Raw genomic sequence first — 21,312 nt, 5'->3', positions numbered from 1 at the left:
CAAGAGAAGCACCTGCACCAGGACTACCTAAAACATTTACATCGTCACATGGACACAGACAACGGGCACACCAAAACCAACAACAACAACAGTTCAAACACTGCACACAACCAACAGTTCAAAACACTGCACACAACCAACAGTTCAAAACCTGCACACAACAACCACAAACAGAGCAAGGACATAAAAGAAGTAGAGAACAAGGAAACCAAGAATTCTTAAAAATGCTTAAGAAGAGTGTGGTTTCCCAGATACTGTTGACTTTAGTGACAGATATAAAGAAGCTATTGGAAAGTTCAAGGATGGAAATACTGACCCGAACCTATTTAGCTTTATGGCTCAGCACCAAAACGGATATAATCTCAAACCTGGAAAATACAAGCTCGCTAAGGGATATGATTTAATAGCATATCATCCAAATGACATGGATGAATTTACTCCGAGATATTTGATGTCAGAGCTAAATGACAATTCAACTTTCGTCATGAAACGCGTAAAAAATAGAGACGGAACGAAAGAACAAAAGCTTATGAATGCGGATGACGTAGATAGGGAAATTGTTAAAACGGTCTCGGAATATATGAAATGCCAGCAGATGAGGTACAAGAAACTCCACAGGAAGAAAGTTCAGATACAACATGGAAGAAATAGTTCAGCAACAACAGCTAGAAGAGCCTGAAGGAAACGAACAAGTCACTCCTTTGGAAACTAACTTCACAGAACTAGATGAAGATTTGGAACAGCCGAAAAATCTTGACCCTCAACAAGAGTATGCGGAGAATATGGAATATTTCCAAGAGTCTAAAAAAAATTCGGCTGACATAGTAGAAGAATATCGAAAAATGTTTGCCGACATACAAAAGACTCCAACACCAGATGAAAATATTCAGCATAGAATGGTACTGAAAGAAAAATGTACACAAATACAACAACCCTTTTTACTTACGAGCATTTAACGTTCAATCTTCGGATGAACTCGGTGAAAATAAAAGGTTAAATTTCAAGAAAACATATAGAAATGAAACATTGTTTAAAGTTCATTCAGAACCTAACCAAGATGGAAACAAACCTACTTTTGTTTCTGCAGACGATGGAACTACAATGAGATGGGGTCATAAAGCTAACCCGGATAGGTGGTTCATAAACTTACAACCACAATTCCAAGAAGTTGTAGACGCAATGGAAGTGAATGGTGAACCAGATATAGCTGGTATTTTCAGCGCGGCTTTAATGCCATTGAAAGATATGAAACATGCAGATATTTTGGACCAGTATGAAATGAACATGGCTGATGGAAATATAACACCTGACGTTCTAGAACATTTATCTCAAAGAACTACACAGAACCATAGAGATGGTATATTTGGTGAAGAGTTTAGAAAGAAAGTTAGGGAGAGCGAAGGAAGAGAACCTATTGTACATGACCTTGCAAACGAAAAGTTTAAAATGTCATAAAAACTTACTTTGCAGACATGAATCGAGAAGGATGAATATTTAAGAAAACTCAAATGGACAGTACCAAATGAAATGTTAGTATTGAAAAACATGTTCCTTGACAAAATAAAACCAACTACAGAAATAAACGACGCAAGACTGAAAGATTGGGTAAAAGCTTTCCCATTCACAAAAGATATAGTTGGTAACATGGAAAGAAAACCAGAATGGCTACAAAAACATATATTTGGAAACGAGCAATTCCATATGGACAGGCACTGTTTGAAGAGCTTGAACCAGAAACTCAGGAAAGAGTCATGCAAACAATACGCGAAGACTCAAATACAGACTATGACAAAATCTTTCTAGGATATAGGTTACCTGAGATGGGCGACCAGAGCCAAAAGGCAAAAAGGACATGGGAAATTTGCAACATACTAGATGAACATAATGCAAAGATGCAACAACTTCAAGCAGAGGGCAATGAAGGAAAAAGAAGAGTTAAAAACTCAGTCAGGAAGAAAGTAAAGCTTGGTCCACGTGGGTTCTATTATGACATATAAATCCAACTATTCTATATTTTTACTCATATGAAATGTACGCCGCTCAGAATATAACGCCAACAGTTTTGGATGCTATGAATGGAAATGTTTCCGAATGGTATAACGAATGCGACAATGCCATTAGAAGGTCAGAAATAGTTCCTGGAACTTACGAATATACAACTGCTGTTTCTTATGGAAACGTAGGTGAGTTTGGAGAAGGTTCTTCAACAACAGTAGATATTGCTTGCGACAGGTTTCATATTATTTCTATTGACAACTCTTTCTTATACGTGGAACAAGACATTGAAATAAAACCTTCTGCCAAGTTGTCTGACAAGAAAGGTTGCAATGGAATTTTCTATGTCGGATACCAATATGCTCCAGAAGTTTTCATGGGATATAAGATATATTCTAACTCTGACTTAGTTCAAACAGTAACATGGGCAAACTATGAATGGTTCGCTTTGAGAAACTCAGTACAACCACAAGCTAGAGAACAAACAGACCAGTATGCAACTATTGAGAAAATAAGAAGACTTGACCCTAACGTTCCAGGAGTTTATGTTAACCTTTCTGGTTCAGATGGAAATGCTGTACTAAAGTAAAACTGAAACTTAGAGTTCCTTTGTCATCTTTCCTCATCTTCAGGTTTTTAAGATACTTGCCAAACTGGGCAGGAAAAATTTCTATCGAACTTACTCCAAGCAAAAAATAACTTAGTCATTGCACCAACACAAGACCCATTCACTATTACTGTAGCTGGAACTGGTGAGCCAAGTTCTGTGACTTTGCAAAGACAAAGTTGACTTAGACTTTGGTTTCTCAAACTTCAACACTGAAGTAAACTACTATTTCAATGCTGCTGGAACTGCTTGGGACCCAGTTAAGTTCACATGCGAAAAATTTGAATGCAAGAGAATAGAAAGCAGACTTGCAGTCTATATGTTGGACCCAGATATTTCAAATGCTTTAGCTGCCAAATATATTGCAGTTCCACTTATGTTCCCTATACACCAAATATCTGTCAAAGACTTTGCAGGTGAAGTTGGAAACCAAAGTGCTGACCCAGGTGCAAGAACAGATATTGCCTTAACAACTGCAATGAAACATGCAGATACTATGTTTGTACTGTTCAGACGAACTATAAATGACTATTCTTGCTTCTACAACCCTGGTATTAAATACCATATAAACATAGATGGCAAATACTATCCAAGAGAAGAATATTCTACAGTTGAGGATATGAGGTCATACAACTTGACATTAGATGCTATGAACTTTAACAACAACTTCACAACAACCATTAACCCTGAAATGCAAAGTTCTATTATGCCATATGTGAAAGTATGGACCCATACAGGAGCTCAAAACTCAATATACAAATGGAGACCGTTCAAACTTTTGGCTTGGCATTCCATTTGCTGACTCAGAAGACTTTATGGGTGGTATTTCAACTGTTGGTACAGTTCAAATACAATATACTGGTGACAGAGACGGTCCAAATGAATTGAAAGCAAAGAAGTTTACAAAACCAATAGCACTTTTCACGGAAGATGCTCTTTTGAAAATTCGTTCGATGAAACCTGCTGGGGCTCCTCAGATTGGTATAACGACAGCTTCCATCGAGCAGATTTTGGCAGCAGGTCAGTAAGTTGTTCTTGAACTGACTTCTCTCCGTCAAATATTGACAGTACGCCAGTTTTGACATAAAATTGTATTATAAACTTACCTTTAGAAATATCGGTCAGTTTTGTTGCTATATTTTTGTCAACGTCAAGAACTTTCACCATCTCGGTTATACCAACTTTCTTTGCTTTATGAAAATATTTTGGTTCAGCAAAGACTGCTATTCTATAACATTTACCATTGTTTGTATAAAGAACTATTCTGTCAATGTATTTGTATTGTTTGTGTGTGTAAACTTTGTTCTGCTTCAATTCGAAGAGATACTCGAATACGTCCATCTTTTTATTCTAAGTAAAATGTCATTTCCGAAAAATAGAAGCGTAAGTGTTTCAAAAGGTTTAATGGCGGTGGCAGATGTGAAGTTAAATTCACCAACTCAAACAAACAGTCAAAGTGTTGTTGTCAATGTCAAAGAAAGAGATGTTGAAGTGGGGAAACCATACGAGGACGAAGATGGTATAACAATAGTTCCTGTAAAAGAACAACCAACATATCCTGAAGTTAGCAGAGAGTTAAGTTCTGTTGCAGATATTCGAAATGACTACAAACAACTGAAAGACAAACTTAAAACTCAGGAGAAGATTTGTCAAGCTTTAGGTATAATGTTAAACTTGGTCGAACACAACCCTGTAAAAGTGAACTCATATGTCATTGCACCTCATGAAGTTTTGAAAGAACTATTGAAACTTTTGACAGAGGCAGACGATATAAACATCAAAGAAATAGAACCCGACATTGCTTGCTGTGGTGTTTCATATAATGTCATTGACAAGATATACGTTATGAAAGGAGGTGAGACGTTGAACTTAAAATATAGTTTCCCAGACGTTATAAAAATATTTGACGACCACAACATTTCATTAAAATTTAGTTGCTAAGTAAATGGCAGAAGACATAGTGGTTTATACTATTACGACTAAAAACCCTGAGTCATATAATTCTATAACAACAAACTTACAAAGTCCTCAAGGACGATATTGTAAACTAACTTTAAACACGATGACGACTAAAGCCTGTTTTGCTCTTTTGACACCAGAAGACTTTGTTGTTGTGAATGGTAAAAAATACTTCTTTGAAGATACTTACTCAGATATACCACCAACAGGTTTTGTTGACTTATTTAATACTTTAAGGACGGATGTAACATGTGCTGCAACTAGAGCAGGTTTCATTATGTTTGGATGTCCGACTGAGTTTAGTATAAACGATATGAGCTATAATACAAAACTTATATCTGGTTTTTACTACCAACAGTTTCCTATAACAGGAAAAGGTGTCATACAAGGTTTGTCTGTTCCATTGACTTTAAGTACACCTATTTTATATATTGTTTCAAACTTAGGTTCAAAGTGTTATTCGAATGTCGACAGAAACTACTATGACCAAAAGATACTCATGCGTATAAACAACACTTTCTCTGCTGGTTTGCCTATTGTTCATTCGAATGCAGAGTTTTCAGCTTTAGTGAACTCAAACACTTTAGCAAACATAAACTTAACCTTAGTTGACGCAAACTTTGTTCCTGTAAAACTTTTATGTCCTATGTATTTGTCAATGACGGCAGAAAGTTTCGAATTGGAAGATGCAACTGGTGAAAGTATTGTACTACAAGAACAACTTCAACAACAAATAGCTCAAGAACAACAAATGCAACAAATGGAACAAATGGAACAAATGCAACAACAAAGTCAAGAATAAAAAAAATATTTTTTTTATTTTTATAAAAATGTACAGAATAGACGTTTCAGATTTTTATGACTTCCAAGCGTTCAGAAATATGTGTCCATTTCGAGACTATAACAAAGCAGTCGAGAAAATTTGAAACGTTTAGTCATTTATGTCGACTCTGCCCCAGAATGTTATGTCATGAAAGAATGGGATGTTGTCTTTAACAAACCAAGAGCGACAATAGTTTCAGAACAAGAATGTAGACAGAAACTTAAGAAAATAAAAGTCGTACAAGTTGGCATGAAGATGTTAGATGCTTGGGATATCTTATTGTCAAAGTTAGAAGATTTTTCAGTTCGTGGTATAAAGTTCTATACACCTTCTCCAAACTTCTATTCTATCTTCACTGGATATAAATACGAACAAGTAGAATGGAAAGAAAATATTATAGAAGCTTGGTTAGACCATGTCAAAGAAAATTATATGCAATGGAAACGAAAGAGTCTATGAGTATATCTTATGTTGGTTTGCAAAACATCTTACAACATCCAAGTGCTAAAAATGAAACTGCTCTCATTATAATTGGAAAACAAGGAACAGGTAAGAACACTTTCTTTACAGATATCTTATGCAAACTGTTAGAGGGCTATTCGAACCCTAATATGACAAAACTTAGAAAACATCTGCGGTAAATTTAACTCTTCAATAGAGAATATGAAACTTATAGTATGTAACGAACTTCAAAGTATAGATACAACAAGGTTTTAAACTCAGTGCTTTGAAGAGTCTTATAACAGACAAAGTTGGAGTTGTTGAAAGAAAATATAAAGACCAAAGAGTTTGTGAAAATGTTGCAAATTTCATCATGGTTTCAAACAACGCCGTTCCGATGAAGTTAGAAAGTTCTGACAGAAGATATGTAGTTGTCAGAACGTCAGATTCTCATATGCAAGATACAGAATATTTTGACGACTTAGCAGAAACTTTGACCACCTAACTTTTACAACCACTTGTTCTCATATTTCATGAACATTAGATATTTCTAAGTTCAATCCAAGACAAATTCCATATACCGAAGAAAGACAAACATTGTTAGAAGCAAACAAGAGTGTATATGAACTGTTTATAGATGAGACTAACTTTGAGTGTTTAGATGAAAGGTCTTTGTACGACTCGTATAAACAATATTGTCAAGAATATGGTTATATGGCAGCTTCTAAACGTACATTCTTGGCAAATGTCAAAAATCTTTTAGATGTTCAGAACGGCGTATATACAAAGAAAAATTTTTCTGAGTAAATTTAAAAAAAATCTTTTTTTATCCGATAGAAAAGATGACGAAATATATTTCAGTAAACAAATATATGTCAGGACTTAAAGAAGAACTAGACCCATTCGCTTATTTGAATGTTTACTTCTACCATTTTGAAAAGTCTACATTTGACAAAGTTTGGAACATCGAACCAGTTAAGTTTGCTATTGTGACTAAAAATGGTGCGAAATTTGAAGACTTAGACATAGAAGGTTGTTAGCAGTCAAAGAAAATTTTGACAGAAGGTTTTCAAACCTTAAAGAAGGCAAAGCATACAAACTTGTTATACCTTATGAACCAAAGAAAAGCAGACGACTATGAATATTATGAGTCTAAGATAGTTGAAGTTCAAGGTAAATTGGGTAAAAAGATTTTAGAGTCTAAGCAGTTTTGCTCCTAAAGAGGAAGAGAACATTGACATTGACCCAGAAATGTTCTAAAAATAAAATTTTATTTTTACATGTCAAATTTCTTTTTCTCTGGAACTGTTCAGGTTCTTTCTTCTCTTCTTCTACTTTCTTTTCTTCTACTTTCTTTTCTTCTACTTTCTTTTCTTTCTTTTCTCTCTTCTTCTTCTTCTCTGTGGAGTTATGTCAAATTTGGCGCAACCATATTTATGTAAAAGTTCTTTGTCCTTTAATAGCTCTTCTATTCTGTTTTCTATTTCATCTTCAAGAACAGCGCATGTGCCTTCTTTGCATTCTAAGAACTTTTGTTGGACTTCATTTTCCAATCGGCGTCATCTCTGTCAACAAGTCTGTCATTGACAAACTTAAGACTTCTCTGCCTAATGTTTTATGGTTCTTGTCATATTCCCAGAAACAGAACTTTAGAACAAATTCACCTTTCTTGTTTACACTATGTAAGATTTTATGGTCGACAGATGTTTTGCTGTCAAAAAGTTTGTCTCGAATATAGATAGCGAAATCGCTAGACATTTTCAAAAAGATAAAAATTTTAATTTTTCTAAAAATATGTTAGAAAAAAGTTGCTGACATTGACAAGAAATTTGAGAATGTTTTGAAGAAGAACAAGAGGAAGTTAGAAAATGCTCAGATAAAACCCATACATGACAAGTTCCTATTTGCTCAGAATGGTATAACAGGTCTAATCGCACCACCTGGGTCGGGTAAGACTTTCACTTATCTTAAAATGGCTGCACAACAACAAGAACTAGATGAGAAGAACCCATTCTATGAGTTAGTTGTTATTTGTTCGACTTCTGGTCAATTTGACCAAACCGTCAATTCGTTCAAAGATATTATAAAGAAGTCTAAGTTAGTATGTATAAAAGACTCTGAGTTGTTAGATTGGATAAAGAAGTACCAAAGAAGAGTTTTGAAGTACAATGCTATAAATGAGTATATAAATTCGAAGTTTAAAGACCCAAATGAGGAAATGCCAGAGAATATTAGAGAAGAAACACTTCAGAAACAAACAGAAAGAGATAGAATACATTTCGAAGAAATTGCAATCTTACGATTGGAAGACTTACCCTCATAGATGTCTTCTTATCTTAGATGACTTTGCTTCTCATCCTTTGTTAAAGAACAGAGAACAAGACATGTGTCGAATTCTTAAGAAGCTCAGACACTTTAACATTTCAGTTGTCATTTGTGTGCAGACAGCCAAGAGTTTAAGTAAGGATGTAAAGAGAATACTTACTGATATCATACTTTTCCCTGGATTGTCCGAAGACGATTTCATGGAACTTATGAAAGAGTCCATGGCAGGTAAGTTTGACAGACATGAACTATGGGAGAAGTACAAAGTCATACAAGACCCTCATACTTCTTTCAGAATTCATATCTACGCGAACAAAGTTCAAATTGTAAAAAGTCAAGCGTAAAAAATAAAGAGTTTTGGCGACCAGGGTTTTTTCACTACTCGCTGTTCTTCTCTCGGTTTTTCGAGGGAAGCAAGCATATGAGGAAATTCATGAAATTTCATACGGAATTCAGCAAAAATATATTTTAGGTGAAGAGGTGAGATTTCACCTCTTTTTTCACCTGTTTTTTCACCTCAGTTATTTTATAAGCGTTTCACATGGTAAACGTTATTTTTTAAATTTTGTGAAAACTCAACGGTTTGACACAAGCCCTAAAAATTATTTTACTCAGAATTTTATACAGAATTCAATAAAAATATATTTTAGGTGAAGAGGTGAGATTTCACCTCTTTTTTCACCTCTTTTTTCACCTGTTATTTTATAAGCGTTTTACATGAATTGTATGATGTATATTTGAAATCCTAAACAATTTCGTAGCTTCTATTTCTTCTGTCAGTACATCGAATGTTTTAACGATACCGAAAGTTTCTTTATACTTCTTCTTGACGTCAGATAGAAGGAAATCGTCAGCAGTTGGATAGTTTTTGTTCAGAAATGCTAACATGTTCATTTTATCTTCTGCTGGTTTCTCTACTTCTTTCTTTAAGTCAGCATAGTCGTTTCGCATACGTTCTATCTCTTTGACGGAGTAGTTATATTTCCTCATTGCTGCTTTACATTTTGAACATTGTGGGTTCATTTTAGCATTGTACATTGAAATCTTACCTGCTAGTATGACTAAGGCGTCAATTGCTCTCTTTAACTCAAAAGTTGCGGGTCTTATTTGTTCATTCCATATCTTACCTCTTCTATCTTTATCTCTTATCTGCCATACACATTTTGCAACTAACGAAACAAAGTTGTCGTAGGTCTTAAACTCCCCAGATTTGTATATGTCAGAGATGTTCTTATATACCATATCCAATTTTGTCCATGACTTTGTGGTTGCAATGAAATCCAAGAAACTCATAGTTAACCTTCGTATGAACTTCTTTATTTCTACTGAGTCAGTTGCTTTGACTTCTATTTCATCGAATTCTGAATAGTAAGCTTTTGTTGTTGGATTTCAGGAAGTTTAGGTAGATGGTCAATAATGTCCTGCATGTCGTAAAGATACTGTTCATTTGTTTCATCTTTCGCAGTGCAATCTAAATCTCCTTGGAGAAGTTCTTGCTTTATCTTCTGGATTTCTGTTTCGAAAGTATATGAAGAAGGAATGAAGCTTTTCATCTCTACTAACATTGAAGTTGGGTTCATGACTAAAGAGTTTGGTGCTGTTGTTGCTAACATGTTCTTACAATAAAAATAAAAAAATATTTTTTTAAAAAAACCAACTTTATTTTTTATTTCGGGAAAATTCATGAGGTGAAAAAAGAGGTGAAAAAAGAGGTGAAAAAAGAGGTGAAATCTCACCTCTTCACCTAAAATATATTTTTGTCTGATTTACGCTCATTACGATGAAGTTTCGACAAAACATTTACGTTCATGTTTGACAAAACATTTACGATGAAATCATGAAAATTCATGAGGTGAAAAAAGAGGTGAAAAAAGAGGTGAAATCTCACCTCTTCACCTAAAATATATTTTTGCTGAAAAAGTGTCATTTTTTCATGTCCGAAGACTCGAAGGTGCAACACTTCCAAAATACCGACGAACTCAGAAGAGCAGCATGGCAGTATGTTCTTGACAACTTCTTTGAGTTCTCCAGGAACACCTTGGAAAATGCTGAAGAACTCCGACACAGAGAATTTGGAGAAATTGCACTCCAATACTACCTTGACAAACAAAGGGTAAACAAAGGGTAAACAAAGGGTAAAATAAGACTAAAAACTTAACGTTTAAAAAGTGACATTTTTAATGAGCTCCGAGTCACCGAGAAAACTTGGTCAGATGTTAGCAGCTTACTTCCCTGAGGAGGATGGAAGCGTTACATACGTAAGGTTCAAAAACAACGAACCTGGAATTGCGTACCAAATTCGCAATTACATGACCATGGAAGAGTACGAAAGGTTCCTACAAGAGAAACCAGCTCTAAACAACTCAGAAAAGAAAGAATAAAAAGTTTAACTCGTACTTGTTTATTTTTTTACTTGTATGGGCAAGCTGCAAGAATGAAGTCGACTATCTCAGTCTTTGTCTTGACCAGTTGGACTGCTCTTGCGAGTACGTCTGTTTTGCGGTCTCCAGCTGGTGTCTGACCTTCGTAATTGCGCATGTTCTTGAGAGCTCCAACTGTAAATGGCTGTAAGATGAAGAGTCTCTCAGACTGCTTGAGGTAGTCTTCACGGTCACGAACCGAATCTGTGGTACGAGTCGAATCGGTCGATTTGAGGGAAGAGACTGAAAGCCTGTCTTCTTCCATTGGGGTAGTAGCATACTCTTTGCGTAAGCGGTTCAGACCTTCCTCGAACTCTTGGTCTCTCTTGGATTGAGATTGGAATTGTGGGGCAGGGTTTTGCATAAACATCCAAGGGTTGGGGAAGTAAGGCATAGGCTGAGGAGGAGGGTAGTTCGGGAAGCCTTGTGGTGGGTAGTAACATTGAGGTGGAAATTGGTAGTAAATCGGAGGTACTTGCTGGAACTGAGGTTGCTGAGGAGACTGTTGTGGTTCTGCAGCTTTCGGTTCTTCTGGTTGGGATATGGGCTCGGTTGGTGGGACGTCGGACATCTGTTTGTGGCTTAACCGTCGGAAGGAAAAACCTTTCCTGTCGGAAGGAAAAACCTTTCCTGTTGGAAGGAAAAACCTTTCCTGTCGGAAGGAAAAACCTTTCCTGTTGGAAGGAAAAACCTTTCCTGTCGGAAGGAAAAACTTTTTCTGAAGTTCGACCAAAAGTTCTCAATTTTCGAAAATTTGAATGGTTTACGGACGGACAACTGGAAGAGTTCTTCCTGTCGTCGGGAAAATTTTTTCCAGTTGTCGGGAAAATTTTTTCCAGTTGTCGGGAAAATATTTTCCTGTCGGATGGAAGGACTCGGAATGCCAGAAGGATTTGACGAGGCAATTTACCTTATAGAGATAAATGAAGTTGTTAAGCAGTACTTGCGCAGGGTAATGAAGCCCAAGGTCAAGTTCACCAGTATTTCTGGAAGGTCTACACTTCAGCTCGAGACTTCGACTGGAATTCCAATTCAAATACCAGACGGGACAGCCTACGACGACATAAAGGACGCCAAAAGAAAGCTCTTGTTAAGTTCCTAAACAAACGTCCTTGGATAAAAATACCAAACAAGGAGAACCCCCTACCCCATATGAAATTGGCAATTCAGTCTCTCCTTCACTTCTCGGTCAGCCGTTCTACATAACCTGTGAAGGCGACATCCAACCAGTTCAGTCAACCTTAACGTTTTGAGTAAAAACATTTTTTTTCATTTTTTGAATGAAGCAAGTTAAATTCGTCCCACACCAATCTCAATGGACCGATGAAGAGTTTCAAGCCATGGTTGAAGGCGTTGAGAACGACATAGACGGCGAACTTGAAGGAGCTCAAACCACAATTGCAACCAAAATTGCACAAGTCAAGGAACAGATAGCTCCACTTAAAGCTACCAAAGCTACTCTTGACCTCATGGATAGTTACCGTTTAGAAGTAAAGAGTGGAATAAGACAATTAAAATTGAAACTTCTAAACTACGAAGCTATACTCCAAAAGTTAGCAGAGATGAGAAGACTTTACCAGAGCTACTTACATGTAAGGGACTTACCTTCAAGCAGTCCGACCAAAGATGAATTTTCTGACATTGTCCCAATTTTGTCCGAAAGTCAGCTCAGATGTTTTGAACTGCTCCCAACATATCCAGAATATGAACGTTTGCCTGAACTCTTCCGCAATCTCAAAAAACGTTTTTTGGTTCTCATGTTCGAAACTTTTATCGGAAGAGACAACAAACGTTCAGAAGAAGAACAAGATATTATTTTAAACTTGTTGTATGACTTAACCGTCATAACAAGCTTTTTGAAGTAAAACCGTCATTCTCAAACCACTTCATTTTTTCGATGTCCGAACAAGCACCGAAGCCGAACACAATGGCAGATGTCCTTTCAATGTTGCCAGACAAGCGCCCAGTTCAAATTCAAATTTTGAATTTGAAAGCTCATCTGACAAACACCGTTAAGACTCTCCAAAGTAGTCTTATGGAAGAGATGAAGGGACTTAAAGGTGAGTTCCTCATGAACCAAGCTTCCAATGAGAAAGTCCTGAACGATTTGACGGAAACCTTGCGCATTTACGCGAGAGAGAACCGAGACCTTGCCAGACTCATCTACCGTTTCTTCGAAGAGATAGACGCCATCTGGAAGGTACTCGGAAAGGACAGAACCTCCAACACCGTACTTCGTGAACACAGAATTGCCGAAGGAATTGTCGAGGAAGAAGAGAAACACGAAGAAGAGGAAGAGGAAGAAGAGGAAGAAGAGAAACACGAAGAAGAGGAAGTTTGGGCAACCCTTGTTGCCGATGACACTTACGAAATTTCCCAACCCTACCCATACCAAATCCGCAACAAGGAGACCGGCAAGGTTCTTACCCCAGTCCTCAACAACTTGGGACACTTGACCCTTACCCTTCGAAATTACGGTACAATTTCCATGGGAAGGCTTGTCGGTATGCAATGGGTTCCAAATCCAAACAAGAAGACGAAGGTCAGACACATTGACGGTGACAAGCTCAACAACCGTAAGGAGAACCTCGAGTGGTTCTAAGAGTAAAAAAATTTTATTTTAGGGGGAAACCCCGAGTAAATTTAGGTGTTTATTTAGTTAAGTAGCTTAAATTAATGAGAATTTGGACAAGTAGTTCCTGACCCCTGAATTGGACTCTTTCGTCATCCCAGTTGCGTAGGAGGTCGTCCCAGAGGAGTTGGTAGAATTGCCAATCCAAGGACGATTTGTCCTCCCAGGCATTGAGGATGTACTGCTCGTAGAGTTTCATGACCTCTGCCTTGCACCAGACACCCTCTCCCTTGGAACGTAAGGCTTCTTCGAAGTGCTCGAATGCGATTGGCTGCGTGACCATCCGAAATGACACTTTTTGTCCGTTTGGTCAATGTTCGTGTCTCGTGCCATAGTCGACGAAAATACAAACAAACAGGTTATATATGAGTTTGAGACCAAGAATGGTGTAACTCGACCTGTCCGATTCAAATTCGAATAAAAATTTTTTATTTCATGCAATGTTTAACTATTTCACCATCTTCTTTAACACCCCAGTACTTCCTTTTCGATATTACATGAACTTCGGTGAAAATTTTGTCCAATTTGAATTGACCCATCTTTTCACCGACCATGCCCATTTCAATGAGTTTGTTATAGCCTTCTTCGTTCGTCATGAGTGCATCGATGTTCTCATAGTAAACCTTCACTTTGGATTTGACTTCCGAGAAGAATTTGTTGTAGTTGTCAAGGACTGCCTTTGCGAACTGAGGGTAAGACCAATGTTCGACAATAGGTTTTAATGTGGTTACTAAGCCACTTTGACCTTGAGTGAATTCGTACTTCAAAACAAAAGGAGAAAACCTTTCAACAAAGTTGTCGACCTTCTCATAATGTTTACTCTTCATCTCTTGAGGTTTCTTAATGGAATATCCCCATGTCGAATTCATAAGCAATTTGAGTGTCATTGCAAGTTTGGGGTTTGAAGCTTTCCTAATATCATACAGTTGTTGTATGACTTTTCCAACTGTATAGTTCCTTCCTGGGAACTCACCGTCTTCGTTTGGAATTCCAGTCGGGATATATTGGACAAACCTCATGTACGCAGCGTTAAGGTCGACATAGTATATCTTTTCGTTTGAGTCGAACTTGTCGCAACCAATTGGTCCAGTTCGTGGAAATTCAAGTGAGTCTCTTATCTTCTGAGAAACTTCTCCTGTTATCTCATAAACATCGTCGAAGCAACCTGTTTCATATAAAACCTTCTGACCTAACTCAGATGCTCTCCAATACAATTTGACGTCAATTGGATGTCTCAATGGAAGTTTGTTTATAGCATCTTGAAGTTCTTGCAACCTCATTGGAAGTTCTTCTGGTTCAGGTTGGTATCCGAACAATCCAACTCCTTGTGGAATTGTGTACTTCTTTTTGCTATAACTTTGTCTGGAACAACTTTTGGTCTTGCTAACAATGAAAAGTTTGTTTCGTCTTTTGGTACAAAAGTTTCTGTCAGCTTGTCATCTGGAATTGGTTCCAACAAACCTTTCTCGAAAAGAATGTTTACAGCTCTGACAATGTTGCACTTGCCTTTTCCGAACAATGGGTTTGTAAGACTTTCGTTCAACATGAAGTGGTTGTGGACAATTACAATCTTCAACCATGGTAAGTCTTTGTCAACAACATAGTCGTCATGTGAAGAACCTTTCTCAGTCGGAATGTTGACTCGGATATTGACATTTGCCAACGGTGCAATTTTTGACAATTGACCTCTGAGAATGTACCTTGTCTTCACACATGACTCAAGATACTTCATCTTCTCATCTGTAACAAGACCAGAGTTCCTGAGACATGTAAGAATGCAAGGTTCATTGACAATTGTTTCAATTGAATTGTAAATTCCATACCTTGTCAAGTCAATGTCAGACTTATTTATGAACGGGAAGTATCCAGCATGTTGTCTGACTGCTTGAGGGTTCGGTTGGTACCATTCAAATTTTACACTTGCAATTCCTTCAATTGCATTCAAAATGTCTGAGTCGGAGTCAACCATTTGTTCTCTCTTTGTAGTCTTGAAAGCGTCAAGAAGCATTGCAGCTGTTGTGACATTGCCATGTGCATAGTAAATGTGACCATCCAAATCTGTTACGGTTAGTCTGAGATTGTATCCTTTCTTATTTCCATCTTGAATTGCAGCAAGTACACCCATGAAGCCTTCTTTGTTCTTTCCATCGTCAAAGTTTACTGTAAAGGTTTGACCAGATGTAATTTACTTCTAACTTCACGATACTTCTCATATGCATATCTTGTTCTTTCCATGGAGCATGTGCGTCTTCACCTTTTCCTTTTTTCCTCCTCAAAGGATGCAATTGTTCGTCATGTTTCCAGTAGAACCTGGCAAAGCCGTCGTGTCCTTCAACTTGAGGTTCACTAACATCGAAAGGCATGTCCATAAGACGTTCTTCTTCTAACCTCTCTAATCTGTTTGGATAATTTGCGCGTGCTGTTTCTAAGTCCATTTCATAGCGAAGACCAGACAATTTGTCATAGACTTTTATGGGTCTTCCCTTCCTATATTTAAACTTCTTTGAAACTCTCCAACCATATCTTTCTAACTCTGCTTTTATTCTAGCAGATTTTCTATCCATTCTATACGGGGGCATTTTTATAAAAATAAAAAAATGTTTTTCTTTACTTTACGTAACCGCCTGCTGCCATAAGTCTTTGACGCCAACCCATACCAGCTAATGAAGGTTGACTTGGTTTAGTTTGGAAACTAACTTTGGTTTTGGTTTATCTTCAGTTTTTGGCTCACCTTCTTCTATCGGTTTTTCGTCACTTTTTGGTTCACCTGACTTTACTTCACTTGCAGGTATGGTTGTGTCGTCAACATCTTCATAAATATCATATGCCATTTGTTTTTGTTTTCCTTTCAACTTTTTGTGTTTGTTGTAAAGTTTAGAATATTTTGACTCTAAGTCAATGAGATGTTCTATAATGAACTGTTGGTCAGTGAAGAATACCTTCCCATCTGTTGTCTCGAAAGCTCCTTCAGACTTCAATATTTTATTTGTGAGAGTCTGTTTCTTTTTTGAGATACTAGCCGTTCCATTTCTATGAAAAGTGACTTTATAGTTAGGGTTTGTATTTCCAGACCTGGCACTTTCTATTATTGAATTTTTCTCTTCATCTGTAAGTTCTTTGACAGGTTTTGACAATGGTTCTGAACTTTTTGTTTGTGGTGTCAAATCTACCGTTTCAACTTCTTCGGTCATTTCATCTCAGTAAAAAATTTTAGTTTGTTTTGTTTTCAACTGGTTGTTTAGGTTTTTTAAGTCGGTCTAAAACTTCCTGAGGTATAGGAAGAACTTGACAAACACGTGGTTGTGTAACTGCTGGAAGTCGACAAATCCATCTTGAACCCATTTGTCTCAATGCTGTATTGTTCATTTCATCTCAGTAAAAAAATTTACATTCCCCACGTTTGAGGTGGTTGCGGTTGGTTGTTGTTTACCCATTGTTGTGCATGGTTATATCCTCTGTTAAAGAATCTTTCACCTTGGTCCATATAGTGCCCTGCTTGGTTATAGTAGTCATTTGCTTTGTTATAGTAGTTTCCTGCTTCTCTTCCTACATTGTCCATCCATCCTTGAACTTTTCCTCTTGTTTCAGGATTTGGAATAAGATTTGTTGCATCTCGTGCTACCTCCCAACCTTTCTGTACAGTTTGTATAATAGGTTGTGCTTTCTCTTTAAGTATACCTAATGTACTCAAAATCTTCCTTCCAACTCCAAATACACCTCTGGCTATTGTTCCCACTGCGGGCAAAAATCTGGATGCAACTCCTGCTAATGCGCCAAATAAACCCATTTCTTATAGGGTAAAAATGACGAATCCAAACAAGGACCCCTATGTTTCTAAAGCGACAAAGAAAGCACTCATGGTAAAAATCTTTAGTTCAACACCAAATGCTTGGTTTATGGATATCTTGGAAAACATTCCGAGGTATAGAGAAGATGGACCACCATACTGGTTAATATTTGTCGGTCAAAACACAAGATACTGTGAAGCCATACCATTACAGTCCAAAAATATTTTAGATGTGAAAACTGCTTTGACAATATTCGTTGACAAATACATCCAACAAAACTGACATCTGACTGTGAACGTTCTTTCAAATCAGACGATATTAAAAACTATCTGCGTTCAAAAAATGTAAACCAATATTTCATTGTCGACCAAACCATTCTGCTCTTGGTGTCATTGACAGTTGTATAAAAATCTTAAGAGACTTAAACCAACGCACAAGGTGGTGAGGTAGATGAAATGTCATATGACGACAAAATATAGACACTTCTCCATGGCAAAGATGAGACAAGTTTTAAATATTTACAATAACCGTAAACAAAAAGGTTTGGGAAACCACTCCCCGAAGAAATGAAAAACAACCCTGACTTAGAGAAAGACTATATATTTAATAGTTTAGTCAAAAGAGACAAAAAAGAAGAATGCCAGGCTTCAAAACTTAAGAAAGGTGACAAAGTAAAATAGAAATACCTAAACGCGACCATATGAAAATACTATTGACTATGACAACAATGGGAACTCGACAGTACCGCATTCGTGGTTCGTAAAATAGAAGAAAGTATACAAGAGAATATTATGAAGTTTTAGGCAAACATGGCAAAATGTACACACTGCAAGCAGAAGATAAAACTACTATTGTCAGACCTCGTTTCAAACTTGTCAAAGTTCAAGGTGGTATACTTTCAAAACAGTTCCTAACAAATATAAGACAACTCCTGACGAATATGCTAAAGAAGTTTGAAAAATGACGACTAAGCAATTCTATACCATGCGTAAACTGTCATGTAAGGTGGCATGTAGTCTTTACTTTGTCCCGTTGTTTGCGTATATCCTGAAACGAAATGTGTATGGTTTCCTTCTCCCTGAGTGTCACTCCAGTAACAATTTATAGCAAACTTAACGGTCGTCTTTAACATCATATCCTTTACCTTTTGTCATTCCTGACCAATCCCAATATCTATGCTTATGCCAAACCTGCTTGAGATGTACTTAAATCTATGTAGTGACTGTGTGCAGGTAAGTTTTCACCTGAAATCGTTTTACTTCCACTGTTTCTTTGAAGAGTTTGCACAATACAAAAACCTGTCGACTATTTGTTCCCATGCACCAACACCAAACATTACTTGAGGACCTCTTGCTTCCATAGATGTATAAATAGAACCTACTGGTTCATTAAATCAAACATATGAGATATTATAGGATTGTCTCTTTTGAACTTAAAATATAGTGCAACTATTTCAGGTTTCTTCTGGTTTTGTGTTAGAATATTTTTTATAATATAATCTTATGTTTTCAGGGTAAGGTAAATCGACTATATATTTATTTCTGTCATCTTCATAATAGTATAACTATTCTCGTTTTTTCTATTGCATTATATCTTTTATATCTATAAAAATCTAAATATAATGTTAGCTTTTGTTCATCTACATGTGGTGTTCTAACGTCATCTCCATAGTCATAATAATATGGTGCTGGAGCTGGGTCAGGCAATGTCATATCTGCCATTTCATAAACTCTTAAATATTTCTTTTGTTCGTCTCCATATATGTTTAAGTAGCAGTTGTTGTCTAATGGAACTTTAACTTGTGTACCATCATTCTTTATATAGCTTACATACATTTCATTGTTATTTTTCGAATGAGTTTATACGCGTGTACCATTTTCTAAGGACTGTAAACTGCCACTCTAAAATATTTATTTTCTTCATTGACAGAAAGGTCACCAACTAGTCAATATTTTTTGTTCCAACTAAACTTTGGTATATTTCATTGACATATGTTTATCTGCTTTATTTTCAAGGCTAACGTTTAAGTCTGTTATTTCAGAAGATGTATGTGTATGTCCAACGTCACTTTTCCTGTTTAAGGTTTGCTTGTAAGTTTGTAATATTTGCAATGGTATGTGTATGTCCAACGTCACTTTTCCTGTTTAAGGTTTCTTGTAAGTTTGTAATATTTGCAATGGTATGTGTATGTCAAACGTCACTTTTTCCTGTTTAAGGTTTCTTGTAAGTTTGTAATATTTGCAATGGTATGTGTATGTCCAACGTCACTTTTACTGTTTAAGGTTTCTTGTAAGTTTGTAATATTTGCAATGGTATGTATATGAGTCTTTTTAGAATATTCTTTGTCAGCTCTTGTCACTTCACTTGACATTTTATTGTCAACATATGTTTTGTCTGCTAGTTCAGGATGAGTATGTTCTTTCGTTGCATATGTTGCATCTGCTCTGTCATGTTCTTCTTGAACTTTTTCAATGACATACTCTTTGTCAGCTTTGTTGTCAATATCTGCCTTCAAAAGAAGTTCAGATATAGGTTTCTCGTTTAAAGTTCCTTTTGTTGGATTTATACAGACAGTATGGTTCTTACTGTCTTGAAACAGAAACTCGTCTGTCATTGGGTTTAATGTCAGTTTTAAGTTTCCTTCTTTCAATGACTCAGATATCTTAGAATAGTTTGAAAAGTTTGTTGTGTTCTTATTTAGAGCTTGCAAAATGAGTTGTCGGTTGTGTTTTATTTCTCTCATAGACGCTGTTTCATTCGACATTTTTATTCTAGATAAAATATGCTTTCAATAGAAAAAGAAAATTCAAGAGTTGCTACAACTAAACCATTAGATGAACTTTTTACTAACGTAGGTCAAAAGTTTGAGACAGAGACCGTAAAGCATGAAGGCTATCGTTTTGACTACCCATTAAGATGGCTAAGAGACCCATCTGTCACAAAAGCTATTGGCTTTCGTAGAATGAAGTTTGTGTCTGTAGAAGATAAAAGTTTTCCATTTATTGTAAGGTTTCATATAGATTATATATCTGAAGGGAAACGAAAAATGTGGGAAGAAATTGAGCTAATACAAGTTGACCTTTCATCTTCTCTACAGACTGCGTTAAAAAATATAGAAGATAAAATAAATTCATGTTATGCAAAATATGCTGATGAATATGCAAATACCGAGAGCACACTTTATGTGAGAATTGTATATGACAAACAAAATTCACAAGTGTCATTTCAAATCTACGAAGACAATCCAAAGAAAGACGAACAAATATATACAGAATTCACTGCAATGTCATGGTATTATTTGCAAAGAATGTTAAATCAGAAAGTCAAACTTCCTTTAGCAAATATTTACAGTCGATATGCAAGAGATGAACCATATTTATTTAAAGATGTTTTCGACTCAGATGCTATTATAGTTCATGCTTCATTTTCTGGCGCTCAAAACTCTTTCTTATGCTTGGCAAATGACTTTTACGAAAAACCTACAAAGTTATATGAACCACCAAGTGGAAGTATTTCAGACTTTCAAGTATGGTTTACTACAGATGGAAGAAAGAGAATAATTCCATTATACCATGCGTTTTACTTAGAACTTAGTTTCATATACAACTACTATCGAACGGTAAAAATATAATTTTAATACGGTTGAGGTGTTGGATTTGGTTGCCAACTAGACTGTGGTGCAGGTTCAGGCTGTTGTATAACAGGAGCTTGTTCTTCTGGTTCAGGGTCTTTAGGTATAATACCAACGAACTGACCTACTCTTTTACCAATATTTTTGACTCCGTTCCATACTCCTCTTCCTACGGTTTTTATTCCATTCCATATACCTCTTCCAACATTTCGAAAGAAGTTTCCTATCTTACTGAAGAAACCCATTTTACTATATGTAAAAATCTAATGTCCGCCTAGTCTCTTACGTTTCCTGTTGAGTTCCATAGCATTCTTTAACTGGAGCTCATACATTCTGTTTCTCCTCTGGTAGAAAACATACTCTGGGTCAACTCCTGTGTTCGCGTCATCTGCATAAAGTTGTTTATATCCCACTTCAGGGTTTTGTATAAAACTCTTTCCATCTCATATTTGCATACCATGGTGGTAAGCCTAACGCAGCGTCATTTGACATGGCAGTTTGCATTTGTACATCTGTTGGCACTTGACCATAGTTTGCCATTGCAGTTTGTATTCTAACTTCATTTGGAATATTCTCTGGGTTTGGTTGTCCAGGTTGCTGTGCATTCGCTAAGTTCTGTGCGTCCATTTAATATTAGAAAAATATCTCTTACGAGTACATATACTGAACATTTGCAGGCATTGGTTCATCT

At 36.5% G+C, this 21,312-nt stretch overlaps 13 protein-coding genes and 6 pseudogenes across 19 annotated transcripts, besides 4 other annotated features; 11 read left to right on the top strand and 8 right to left on the bottom strand.

The window, feature by feature from the left end:
• Positions 1–1,179: 1,179 nt before the first annotated feature.
• Positions 1,180–1,455, top strand: TVAGG3_0222070 (protein of unknown function, DUF4106 family; the record flags this gene model as incomplete). The annotated part of the gene is made up of 1 exon (XM_051226991.1): positions 1,180–1,455. The coding sequence occupies one exon, from the start codon at positions 1,180–1,182 to the stop codon at positions 1,453–1,455; it is 276 nt and encodes a 91-aa protein (XP_051111977.1).
• Positions 1,180–1,455: a mobile genetic element.
• Positions 1,456–1,661: 206 nt separating this feature from the next.
• TVAGG3_0222050 (protein of unknown function, DUF4106 family) lies at positions 1,662–1,997 on the top strand (the record flags this gene model as incomplete). The annotated part of the gene is made up of 1 exon (XM_051226990.1): positions 1,662–1,997. The coding sequence occupies one exon, from the start codon at positions 1,662–1,664 to the stop codon at positions 1,995–1,997; it is 336 nt and encodes a 111-aa protein (XP_051111976.1).
• Positions 1,662–1,997: a mobile genetic element.
• An 86-nt stretch (positions 1,998–2,083) lies between these two features.
• Positions 2,084–9,761: a mobile genetic element.
• Positions 4,007–4,543, top strand: TVAGG3_0222030 (protein of unknown function, DUF4106 family; the record flags this gene model as incomplete). Its single annotated transcript, XM_051226989.1, has 1 exon — positions 4,007–4,543. The coding sequence occupies one exon, from the start codon at positions 4,007–4,009 to the stop codon at positions 4,541–4,543; it is 537 nt and encodes a 178-aa protein (XP_051111975.1).
• On the top strand, positions 4,953–5,363 carry TVAGG3_0222020 (uncharacterized protein; the record flags this gene model as incomplete). Its single annotated transcript, XM_051226988.1, has 1 exon — positions 4,953–5,363. The coding sequence occupies one exon, from the start codon at positions 4,953–4,955 to the stop codon at positions 5,361–5,363; it is 411 nt and encodes a 136-aa protein (XP_051111974.1).
• On the top strand, positions 6,048–6,632 carry TVAGG3_0222010 (annotated as a pseudogene). Its single transcript has one exon. A coding segment is annotated over exon 1 (585 nt).
• Positions 7,102–7,583, bottom strand: TVAGG3_0222000 (annotated as a pseudogene). Its single transcript has one exon. A coding segment is annotated over exon 1 (482 nt).
• TVAGG3_0221990 lies at positions 7,798–8,494 on the top strand (annotated as a pseudogene). The gene has a single exon. A coding segment is annotated over exon 1 (697 nt).
• Positions 9,762–10,330: 569 nt separating the features above from the next.
• Positions 10,331–10,531, top strand: TVAGG3_0221970 (uncharacterized protein; the record flags this gene model as incomplete). The annotated part of the gene is made up of 1 exon (XM_051226987.1): positions 10,331–10,531. One exon carries the CDS (start codon positions 10,331–10,333, stop codon positions 10,529–10,531), a length of 201 nt encoding a protein of 66 aa, XP_051111973.1.
• A 28-nt stretch (positions 10,532–10,559) lies between these two features.
• On the bottom strand, positions 10,560–11,048 carry TVAGG3_0221960 (uncharacterized protein; the record flags this gene model as incomplete). The annotated part of the gene is made up of 1 exon (XM_051226986.1): positions 10,560–11,048. A coding segment is annotated over one exon (489 nt), but the record flags the coding sequence as incomplete, so codon positions are not given.
• Positions 11,049–11,435: 387 nt separating this feature from the next.
• Positions 11,436–11,823, top strand: TVAGG3_0221950 (annotated as a pseudogene). Its single transcript has one exon. A coding segment is annotated over exon 1 (388 nt).
• A 27-nt stretch (positions 11,824–11,850) lies between these two features.
• TVAGG3_0221940 (uncharacterized protein) lies at positions 11,851–12,435 on the top strand (the record flags this gene model as incomplete). The annotated part of the gene is made up of 1 exon (XM_051226985.1): positions 11,851–12,435. One exon carries the CDS (start codon positions 11,851–11,853, stop codon positions 12,433–12,435), a length of 585 nt encoding a protein of 194 aa, XP_051111971.1.
• Positions 12,436–12,467: 32 nt separating this feature from the next.
• TVAGG3_0221930 (cytochrome B-C1 complex subunit 6, mitochondrial family) lies at positions 12,468–13,172 on the top strand (the record flags this gene model as incomplete). The annotated part of the gene is made up of 1 exon (XM_051226984.1): positions 12,468–13,172. The coding sequence occupies one exon, from the start codon at positions 12,468–12,470 to the stop codon at positions 13,170–13,172; it is 705 nt and encodes a 234-aa protein (XP_051111970.1).
• Positions 13,173–13,221: 49 nt separating this feature from the next.
• On the bottom strand, positions 13,222–13,485 carry TVAGG3_0221920 (uncharacterized protein; the record flags this gene model as incomplete). The annotated part of the gene is made up of 1 exon (XM_051226983.1): positions 13,222–13,485. The coding sequence occupies one exon, from the start codon at positions 13,483–13,485 to the stop codon at positions 13,222–13,224; it is 264 nt and encodes an 87-aa protein (XP_051111969.1).
• Positions 13,486–13,624: 139 nt separating this feature from the next.
• Positions 13,625–19,322: a mobile genetic element.
• TVAGG3_0221910 (DNA/RNA polymerases family) lies at positions 13,631–14,089 on the bottom strand (the record flags this gene model as incomplete). Its single annotated transcript, XM_051226982.1, has 1 exon — positions 13,631–14,089. The coding sequence occupies one exon, from the start codon at positions 14,087–14,089 to the stop codon at positions 13,631–13,633; it is 459 nt and encodes a 152-aa protein (XP_051111968.1).
• On the bottom strand, positions 14,423–15,571 carry TVAGG3_0221900 (annotated as a pseudogene). The gene has a single exon. A coding segment is annotated over exon 1 (1,149 nt).
• TVAGG3_0221890 lies at positions 15,810–16,393 on the bottom strand (annotated as a pseudogene). The gene has a single exon. A coding segment is annotated over exon 1 (584 nt).
• On the bottom strand, positions 16,413–16,568 carry TVAGG3_0221880 (uncharacterized protein; the record flags this gene model as incomplete). Its single annotated transcript, XM_051226981.1, has 1 exon — positions 16,413–16,568. One exon carries the CDS (start codon positions 16,566–16,568, stop codon positions 16,413–16,415), a length of 156 nt encoding a protein of 51 aa, XP_051111967.1.
• Positions 19,323–19,772: 450 nt separating the features above from the next.
• Positions 19,773–20,621, top strand: TVAGG3_0221860 (uncharacterized protein; the record flags this gene model as incomplete). Its single annotated transcript, XM_001310382.1, has 1 exon — positions 19,773–20,621. One exon carries the CDS (start codon positions 19,773–19,775, stop codon positions 20,619–20,621), a length of 849 nt encoding a protein of 282 aa, XP_001310383.1.
• Positions 20,622–20,623: 2 nt separating this feature from the next.
• On the bottom strand, positions 20,624–20,866 carry TVAGG3_0221850 (serine threonine-protein phosphatase family; the record flags this gene model as incomplete). Its single annotated transcript, XM_001310381.1, has 1 exon — positions 20,624–20,866. The coding sequence occupies one exon, from the start codon at positions 20,864–20,866 to the stop codon at positions 20,624–20,626; it is 243 nt and encodes an 80-aa protein (XP_001310382.1).
• Positions 20,867–21,312: the final 446 nt, after the last annotated feature.

The sequence above is a fragment of the Trichomonas vaginalis genome, chromosome IV (genome assembly GCF_026262505.1).
Source record: "Trichomonas vaginalis G3 chromosome IV, whole genome shotgun sequence".
NCBI lineage: Eukaryota > Parabasalia > Trichomonadida > Trichomonadidae > Trichomonas > Trichomonas vaginalis.
Note: the sequence above shows the minus strand (reverse complement) of the source record. Positions and strands in the feature narration are given on the sequence as shown.